At 41.1% G+C, this 10,778-nt stretch overlaps 1 protein-coding gene across 1 annotated transcript in view; it reads left to right on the plus strand.

The window, feature by feature from the left end:
• The window catches only part of LOC131462882 (uncharacterized), a 33,796-nt gene extending 23,018 nt beyond the window's left edge, over positions 1-10,778 (plus strand). The window contains exon 6 of the mRNA XM_058634435.1: positions 10,119-10,778. Within this exon, the coding sequence (XP_058490418.1) occupies positions 10,119-10,175 (57 nt within the window). The 3' untranslated portion in view covers positions 10,176-10,778. The remainder of the gene's footprint in view (positions 1-10,118) is intronic.

A 10,778-nucleotide genomic window follows, 5' to 3' on the forward strand; every position in this document is an offset into this window, starting at 1 on the left:
TTACATTTTTTATAGTCTCTGCATAGGAGTTTTGGATTGTATCCGATTTGACATTTTTATCTGATCCAGGGATTTTGACCCGTGTCGGACCGATACCGACTGATACCGACACTGCAGAAACTGTTCTGTATAGAATACTGGATTTGCATGTACTGGACTTTCTCCTTGATCTTTGTATGAAATAGAAAGCATCGTTGTGCAGAAAGTTAAACCAGGGCTTCATACAGGGCTGGAGACTTGAGATCCCCATAATCCCAGAGGATATTAAACACATCATAATAATTCCAGTAAATTGCTGTGAATTGAATTGCCACAACTGATACTTGAATCCGTCATAATCGCCTCACATGTGGAAAGAAAATCAACAGGTTGATGACACAGGTCTGACCCCATTCAGACCTGGTACTAACATCTGTTAAGTACTGGTCTGAATGCTCCCAGTGCGTCCTGCATTCATCCTCAAATCTGATCACCAAAACCACGTATAGAGGTGGTTTGAGGACATGTGTCCACATTCCAGAGCATGCTTAAATGCAGTCTGTCCTCAGGATGCCTTAGAGACCTCCTCCTCAGCTCAGGTCATCTGACTCGCTGCAGTTTCTCAGTATTCTTACACTAATCAGTGCCCACACATTCATTTATTTAAGGCCGCTGCCACACACAATATTAATGAATTAATAAATACGTATTTCATGTTATAGTAGTGACAGTTTGTCTCTCTCTCTCTCTGTCACACAGGCAAACAAACACGACGCAGACGCATCAGCACAGTCAGACGTGTTAAAAGCATCATTTGTATTTTTTGCAAACAGACATGACGTCAATGTGTGTCTGAATAAAGGGTGAAGATGCCAGATCTGATCACATCCAGGAAGAATTTTCACACCGGGTGTGAACACTGATACATGGTGTTATCCACATGCAGTCGCATTATTGAGGACAGATGGTAATACCAGGTCTGAACAGCTCCCCCAGAATTACTGACCACTGTGTTAAACCACCCAACAGGATACAGTGTAGAGATTTAGCTCCATCCTAACATCTGTCAACAATAATAAGATAATAATGTAGTCTTTTTACACAGTGAGTAATATTTTTAGTGTAGGAGTGGATGTGAGTATTTCTTCCTCCACCAGTGGTTATCTTCATCACTATCTCCCAGCACAGGCAGACATTTGTCTGTGAGGAGGATGCACAGACTGGACTACACCTCAGGGAACCTGCAGTCAGAGTGGTGCAGAGCTGCAGACATACTGTCTTGTGTTAACTTCCTGACTGTGTAATTATATCAGGATGTTGTTTATGCGATCACAGATGTTGCTAGTCATTGCTTGGGCTGTATGTGTCTCTGTGAGATGAGTGCCAGCGATAGCAAACCATGGCCCTGTGCTTGTGCTCTTTAAGCAATTAGTGATTTCCTCACGCGACACACCCTTTCATCCAACTGCTTGTTTTGAATGACTGAGATTAAAAAAAAAAAAAAAAAACGCAGCTCAAATCTCATGCATCTCTGCTTCTGTTATGCAGGAAGTAGTTGTGAAGGTGTTTTCAGGATGAGCCTGGCATGGCTCTGCCCACCCTTCCTGTCCCTGGTGATGAAAATCACTCAGCTTGTTAAGCCTTCAATGCCTCATGACAGAGGCCGAGGGCTTCATGACAAGATACTAAACAAACACTTTGTGGTGATAAAGGACAGATTGCTGGTCCATACAAGTGCGTCTACTAAAGACCGTTCCACTAGAGACACACTCGAACTTCTAACCCTGCATTCTTTGTTCCTACTGTCTGTAGCTATCATTGACACACAATTTATCCTGTACATCTGCAGTGTGGAACTGTTAACATGAAGATTCTCACCGTTGTGGTTTAGCAAGAGTAGTGGACGTTTGTTGACGACTTTTATCACAATTAAGGGACATGTTTTTGCATTTCCAAGCTGTGTCTTGACCAAAGTGTCAGGAAATCGCCTCCATGTGAGTCTCATTTTGCCTATGCAACCTTTTCTGCTACCTTTTCTTCCCTTACAACTTCCCTAAAACCCATAGAAAAGTGACTATCGCCAAAGCTTTTAGTACAAAGGTCTCAAACACGCGGCCCAGGGGCCACATGCGGCTCTCCAATTGATTTTATGCGGCCCAACACTTCATATCAAGTTATAAAGAGTGGATGTTTCTGAATTAATTTTGCATTATTAATACATTTATATTGTCAATGATATCTAACGCCATATCAAAGCTAATACTTTTATTTTGAAATTCTATGAAATATCGTCAATATCATGAAGGAATATCCAGATATAATTTATAATCTGGCTTTTTCACTTGATCACTTGACCGACCCCCTCCTGACCAGACTCGATGTGTGAGACCCCTGTTTTAGATGGAAGTCTCATCTCAGGATGGCTGACTGTACTGTGAAGCGCACACTTGCTGCGATTGGTGTGATTAAAGAAAGAAGTTAACAAATTGGGCCACAACCTAAATCCCCCAAATGGAATAATCTAGTTACACACCTTATCTGACATCACTTTGAGTTTATTTGTGCATCTCCACGTCATCATCCTGTAACAGAGATTAAGTGTGAGCGAAGCAAATAGCCAGATAATTAAATGTGTTGTATTCGGCCAACACTGAAGTTTACTCCCTCCTACGTGACAAAAACAAGCCTGATATGTGTTAGCATGTGTCCTGTGAATGTTTCCTGCCAAAAGCTGCTGTCAGAATCCTTCCTGTAGCTGTTTTGGAACACATTATGCAGTTTTCAATCCAATGTAATGGGATCACCCTTTAAATACCCTTTCAAACAGCTACTTTAACAGGATGTGTGACCCATTCTTCAGCCATCTCCCTGATCAACCTGGCTGTGCCGCGTTAAGTAGAGACCTGATTTGATGGCCAGGCTTTGGCAGATCGTCACAGCCTAAGCCCAGAGAGGATGAGCCACAAATCACCTGCTAAGACTCTTTGGAGTCAGAGCTGAGGACCTAAATCCTTAAGTTTACCTTTTCTTACCTGTGCTTAGTCCTCTTACGGTACGCTCAGTTTGCAGGACACGGGCCAGCCGGCAGGGTTACGCCCTGGAAAAGTAATCCAACACCTGCTGTAAGGACACCAGGTGTCCAGATTAACTTGTGTTGTATCACAAGGACCGGGTCTGGTTTTTTACACCTCAGCTACTTGACCCAAGAGAGGACATGGCCTTGTCAAGCAATTGTTAGTGCATGAATCCTCACATTTTACATGTGTGAACGCGACTTTGTGAGAACCAATCACATGTGGTCACAGCCAGGACGCATCTAAGATACATTTTAATGCCAAAAATTATTATTATTATTTTATTATTAATTATTATAATTATTAGATTATTTAAGAGAATTTAATTTGAACAATGTTGCTGCAAAGTATAGATTAATTTCCTATTTTCACCATAGACTGTATGTAAAAGGGGATTTTGTCCCAGAGTCTACAGATTGAAGCCCATGTGGAAGTGTCTGAATCCTGTATTCTATTACACAGTCAGCAGAGGGCTGTATTTTAAATATTGAATTTTAATATTCAGACACAAAACCAATAAGTTGTAAAACACTTATTGTGCAAATACTAATAAAATGTCACCTGGCAAAATATGACCTACCATAGCTTGAATGCAGCCTGACTGTGTGCTTGTGGCAGAGCTGGGTATTTGTCCAAGTCTCGATTACAGGATGAGATGCAGCTGGTGAGGCTCTGCCCTGACAACAGGACACCTGTCTCCACTCTGCTGTCCACTCAGTCACACTCACACTAACCCACGGGGAGACACGAGAGGATGGAGCGCGTGACAAACTGATGAGATTCGAGGAGACTTGATATTCCACACTCTGTGCCTTATGACAAAATTCACATGGACGTAGACGTGCTATGCTCACACTCTCCAGTCAGTGCCATAAAGAGATTTGAGACACATTTGATGCCAGAAACTATCCATTTTAGTCTGTTTTAATGTTTGGAAAACATTAACCTTTAATGTGCTTTGATGACTTGATCCATTACGCCAGGGTTTCTCAGTCCTGTACCTGGGGACGCACTGCCCCGCATGTTTTAGATGTTCTCTTGCTCCAGCACACCTGATTCCAATAAATGCGTTGTTATCAGGCTTCTGCCAAGCTTGCTGACGAGCTGACCATTTGAATCAGGTGTGTTGGAGCAGGGAAACATCTAAAACATGGCTGGGCAGTGGGTCCCCAGGACCAGGACTGAGAAACCGTGGATTAGACTAATCAAAGCAAGGTTTTGGGGATTAGAAACCTTTAAAAGAACTTCCAACTGACTAAATCGAACTATGGAGTGGTTACTAACAACAGGTTCTTATGAATAGAAAATAAGTGTAAGTGATGATGAATCAGGCATCACCACAATTAAACCACAATAAACCACAATTAAATTGTTTCTTTTAATCCACCTGAGGTGAGCTAACTGTAATCTGACTGAACAATATCACTACTTTCTGCATTTCATGTGAAATGGGAGGTCACATAATGTTATTTTATCAACTTAGTCTGGGAAACACTGCAAATAATAAATAGGATTCAATGCTGGAAATATCTGTCGCTCCATGACCCATGTGACTCCTGCATTCTTTGATTCCAGCAGCACTTTATGAGAGTGTTATATGTCTGCCTGTATGTGCAGTAGCAGTTACTGATGGCAAATATGTGGTTGTCAAGTGAGGTCAAATTATTGAGTAGAACACATTTAAAAACCCAGAAGTAATGATCTTAGGACTTTAAAATCTTGTTGTTTTTTGCTTAAACACTGACATGCTGTTTGGTCATGTGATGCCGGAGGAGCAAGGAAGTGCAGACACTGCTCTGATAAGTGAACGCCACTGTGAAGATGGTGAAAAGGTCCAGCTTCATGGTTCTGTGAAACCGTGAAGGTTAGGAAGAGTCGATGAAATGCAAGGTTGTATGGCTTTTACATCGAGCGTGCAAAATGATGAACTTAGCTGTCTCTTGCCTCTCACCCAGCCTTTCTTTAGATACTTAATCACCTTCAGTAGGATTGTTCCTCCTTCTGAGAAGCTGCCCGTCAGCAGCATGTGATCCCCGATAAACCGCACTAAATACTTGATCCGGACCAGGCCGACAGCTAAAGACGCAGCTTTAAGGAGCCGGCTCTGAGCATTGTGGTTACAGATTTAGTGGAGGACAAACATCTCAGAGGGAGAGAGATGTTTGTCAGTCCCACCTTTACTTGGTCTGGATGGACTGTTGCCAGAGTGGCTGCAAAGGTGTTCGTTCTGGCAAAGCAGCCAGAGCTGGCAGTTTTATTCTCTCAAAGTGCAGCGATAAGAGTGTGAAAATAACTACTGCACAGTGACACAACAGCCTACTTGTAGTATATGGGTGAAATAAAAGCACTTATAAACACTTATAATTTTTTTTTTGCAAAGAAAGAATTCATGGTAGAAGTATAAACAGTAGTCGCCACATAAATGAACTCAGCCCAAAGGAGTTAATGTAAAGCATTATTGAGTGATTTGGGTTTTTCTCTGGCTAGACAACAGTTTGGCCGAGATATGTGAGTCCAGTTTTCTTTTTGACAAAACTTATCAATAAAAATGACATATGACACACAAAAAACACTTTCTAATCTGTATTTTGAGTCTGCACTGCAGTACACTAGTATATTTCAAACCAAATAATGTATAAACTAAATAGTAAATACGTGATACAAATAATTGCAAAATTATCAATGCATTTTTGGATGAATAAATAAAGTTGTAGTGCATTTATCAACTTTCTACGAATATAAAAACATGTAAAGTTACATGAATAAGTCACATTCTTCCCAATTAGTCAACTGACTAATTCAATCTACCTACACATAAAAAGAACAATTGCTTTTGAAAACATTCATAAAGTTCTGTCTTTTAATATCACAACACTAACAAAACTGAATTCTCCTTTTTTTTTGGTTGACCCCTTTACCCGTTAGTCATCAGTGGGGAATGATTTTTAAATGTCTGCCATCACATGACTACATTTAGCACTTGTTATTTACTTATTTCAACACAGCAATTAGAACATACAATATACATTTTTCATGCCCTGAATAACTAGATACGGCGTTATTCATGGGTAATGAGACATTAGTGACAAACCTAGTCAAGTGCAGATACTTGACTCTGATATTTGAGAGGCCTGTTTGATATAACACATTTCATCCAGTAGAGGGTAGAGGTGCTCCAACAGGACACTCTCCCACCTCCAAGCCTCATTGTCTCATTGCAAACCACTAACCTGCAATCCCACGTCTCCACAGCCTGTTTGTACAGTGTGTGTGTGTGTGTACTGATGTCATACTTCCTCCCCAAACGCACAGCAGGAAATCACTGTCACACTTCTCCATTTTTTTTTCTCTTCTGTCCATCAGTTGGAAGTGAAAAACAACTTAAGGAACCCTCTCCCTCTGTAATTGTGGGTAAACATAAACACACGATCCTGAAATGCAGGGACCTTTCAGGACTTGTGTAAGTCTGGGGAAGTTTCCTTTCCTTTGACTCTGTTAACCACGGGCACGATCGCTCAATAGAGCCACTAAGCCGAGATGAATCTTGTCGGAGTGGAGGTGAAAGGGGGCAGTTTGTGGCTTTGTCTAAAAAGCCAGACATCAAATAGGCTCCAGCCAGAAGTGAAAGAGGGCTGAACGGGTAAAGGAAATAATTAGGGAACCAAAGGGTGCGTCTCCTAACTGGCTTTTAGATGATGGCAAGGCAGGCGTTTGCTCATGACTAATGATCTGCCTTAATCATTAGTGAAGGCTTTTGGTTTTTGTTTTTAAAGTTAGCTATTATTAGCATGTAGCATTTGGGCTGCTTCACTTTGTAACAGAGAATGTTAGCAAAGAGCAGAAGGAAGCAGGGTCTGTCCACTAACACACAAAAACTGCTCTGGAAAAAACATTATCATTAAAGTTAAGTGTTTTATGCACTTCACACTTGACTTTTAAAGTCCACTTTACAATCTACATGAGTTTTACTTTTCTTATTTACTTATTACGTGTCATACATGATGAAATTAGTCTTTTATCTGGTTAAATAAAGGAGAAATAAAAAAAAAAAATAATTGTCGTCATTTGACATTTACTCTTACCTCTCTTTAAACTGTGTATTACCAAATGATAAATAACAAAATCTAGCATGTATGGTTCTTTGGGTACAACAAACACAAAGAAAAACCCATACAAAAGCTTTCAAAGTAAATATTTAGTTGTACATTTTGAACATTTATGTCACTGGTAACAACAGTAATTAGTTACACATAATGCTTAACTTATTTACAGACCTGTTAAAACTGTGTGACATTCTGTTGGGTCAGTAGTTACAAACCTTTCAAATGTCGAGATTCCAGTAAATCATATTTAATAGTTTAATGACAGTATTCAAATATCAGACAGATACAGACATGTAAGAATGTAAGGCCACTGGGGGAAAACAAGGGGCTGTTTACGACTGATGATATGTTAAATACTAAGTTGAATAGTTTTTAAGTGATAAATGTGACTGCCTTGGTCCACTTGTGTCTTAGACACAGTAGATGCACCTTAAACCTGCTGCAGCAACATGGAACATTACCCAGATCACATCAAACTGAATGTTATCTGTTCCCAACTCAGATTTTGCTTATTAGGAACCAGATGATTTGTGGATCCTCTGGTGCAGGTTATCAAGTATATCCAGCTGCTGCTGCTGCTGCTGCTGCTGTGGACAAATGTGGGGGGAAGTGGAACTTCTAAATATGGTAATGGATAGGAAAAGGATCAGGTGTGGTTTGGACTCTGCTTCGCTGCTATCAGATGTGACTTTCTTTCCCACTGGATGATGATACTGTCAGTCTTTATTTAACTCGTATAGGCGAGTGATTGTTGCAGGATTTAGGATATCACATGACCGCGCTGTCAGTGATTTCCTCAGTGCGTGGCTGAGGAAATCCATGCACTGAAACACGTCAGTTAAACTGCTGTACATTTATTTATTAGCGTTGAACAATATCCACAAGTGTGATTATTGTTTTTCTGCCTTGTGAATGCAGTTTTTGTTGTTTACCTAAACAAACTATATGAACACAGCCCTGCTGTCGTACATAAGTGGACATTATTTCATCCAAATTGTGGCTTAACCCTAACCCTGACACTTATACACTTATACCAATACATACTGTATCAGTCAGCGATAACTAATTGCCCACCGTGAAATCATCCATTGGTTTGTGACCTCTCGTATTTATATCCTGTAGTATTTTGTCCGGCGCCATTGGAAGAGTGGGGTGGACCTGAATGAGAGCCCGTCCACTGCATGTCCACCTAAACCTGCAACTATTTAACTATAATTGGCTGTCAATCACAAGGTGTCCATGCCTCTGTACGTCCATTGCTTTGTTGTCTTTTTGACTCTAAATGGGACCAAAAATGAGCCGTTCATGAAGATGCAGTTTTCAGTTACCTCCACATTCGCTTCACTTTCTGGACCCAAGACTACGTCCATTTTTATATACAGTCTCTTTCCTCAATTCTCCCAGCTTTTTGTTTTTTTATGAATGTAAAATCTACAGTATGGTGCCTGTAATTGTATGAATGGGCCACATATGTGTGCTTATGTGTTATAGTGCAGGGTTTCTCAGTCCTGGTCCTGGAGATCCACTGCTCTGCATGTTTTAGATGTTTCCCTGCTCCAACACACCTGATTCAAATACATGGGTCGTAATGAGGCTTCTGCAGAGCTTGCTGATGAGCTGACTATTTGAATCAGGTGTGTTGGAGCAGGGAAACATCTAAAACATGCAGGGCAGTGGGTCCACAGGACCAGGACTGAGAAACCCTGTTGTAGTGTACCTGTATCCTTTTGAGTTTGATAGAAATTTGGGTTTGATATGTTGTGTTATTATGTCCCACATCAAAGATTATTTGAAGTCCAAAGACAACACTCACTTTCGTGCTGTGTCTTTGCTGTTGTGACATCAGTACTGAGGAATCTGTCTGATATCAAATGCTCTTTTTAAGTGTTAAAGGTCTGTTTTTCTTGCCTTAATGTCTAATACAGGACCGCATTGTAATGATTATTTTACAGATGCTTTTATCCAAAGCCACTTTGAAATGTAGGGATTCTGTTTAATAATATGATTTTAGCTTTGGTTTATTCTGCTGCCAACAGCTGTATGTTTGATCAAGGGACACAAACACGTTTTATTGTCCCCCCTAATAGAGAAGCGTGCCCTTCTGGCCCAGTCCTCCAGCATCCCACTCTTCTGTCCACTGTTGGTAATCCATCTGAGAGTATTGTGTTCGGGCCTCCTGTAAACAGTGAATCATTTTCATGAAGGAATAAAAGTAAGGAGACTTAAAACATCTCAACATGTTCAGTTTCAGTACCTCAACAATGTCACCCTGTGCCTGTGGCACCTGAAGTAAAGCTAAATGAGAAACCGCCCGACTTCCCTTGTCCTTTTCATGCCAGATCTTTCTGCATGTGGATCAAATCAGAATTATCCACTAATTGACTATTTACAGGGCTCCAGAAAAGCCCTAATGGACTTGATATTAAATCCCCCTCAGATATTTAAAGTGTCTTTTTGGAGCGACTTGCTGAAAAAAGCGAGTCATTTCTTTTTTACAAGATGGCCAAGTTAAGCCCCTCAGTGTGTCGAAATGGGCCAGCCAAACCCAAGCGGCTGTTACAAGGGATTATGGGACGACAGTAAGGAAGGGCAGTGCGATGCAGGGGAGAGAGGAATGGCCAGATCTCCCCTCAATGACTTCCAGATGGACTGCAAGCACTAGGTTCTCTCACTGGATGTACGTACTCAGCTTGGTTAACTTGTGTTCCATAACAGGCTTAAACCTAGCTTCTCTGTAATGAGAGTGACTGGAGTTTTATGTGGAAAGTTGGAAAACATAAATTTCAACGTGTCTCCACTGTCTTTTAAAGCCCTGTTCGTGATTTGACCGACAAAAACTAGTGAGTGAGATTGTTGGTGTAAACTTGTACCTAAAACAAAGCCATATTTGCCTCATTTGATCTGTATTAATACCCATAATAATGATATATAAGTTTCAAACACTGTTTTGTGTTTTGAACAGATATGGCTGGTCCCAAGTGCAGTCCACTACTGCTCTCTCATCCACATTAAAGGCTGAAGCTTGAACAGAATCAGAGGATCAGCAGCAGCTTGGGGCGTCACAGAGTGGTAGGTAAATCAGGTAATAGCTCAGGGCCACAAAAACCACCCTGCAACAACAACCCTTCATTTTTATGATCAGTTAGGCACAGAAGGTTGTAAAAACACCCCGGTTAGAAACTCTAGTGGCCCTTTCCATGCATTCCACATTCCGTGTCAGCAGAGAGTTGCATGTGCCCACGGTTCCGTGCACACTAAATGTCGGTCTAGTGTTCCACACATGTGCAGTTGATCCCACATTCCATTCCACACCAATATACTGTCTTCCTGGAGCATGTGAAGCCGACACGTACAGTCCACGGGGTTACAAATGTTTGGGCTGCGTCCGGATGTCCGCATAGCGTCCGCGTGTACCGCCATGGTCATGGGTGGATAAAGAAACCTATAACATTATATACACCTTCGCTGACCTCTGCAGACTTGCTGACCCAGAAACCCTGTGTTACTTTAAGGAAACAAGGCTTATGTATTAGACCTTCAGGCCCCAAAATCTGCAAACAGTCCCGGAGTTTTATTTCTGCCTGTGTATTAATCCAGTTATTGTTATTTCCATGATATAAAC

This window comes from Solea solea, chromosome 7 (assembly GCF_958295425.1).
Source record: "Solea solea chromosome 7, fSolSol10.1, whole genome shotgun sequence".
Lineage (NCBI taxonomy): Eukaryota > Metazoa > Chordata > Actinopteri > Pleuronectiformes > Soleidae > Solea > Solea solea.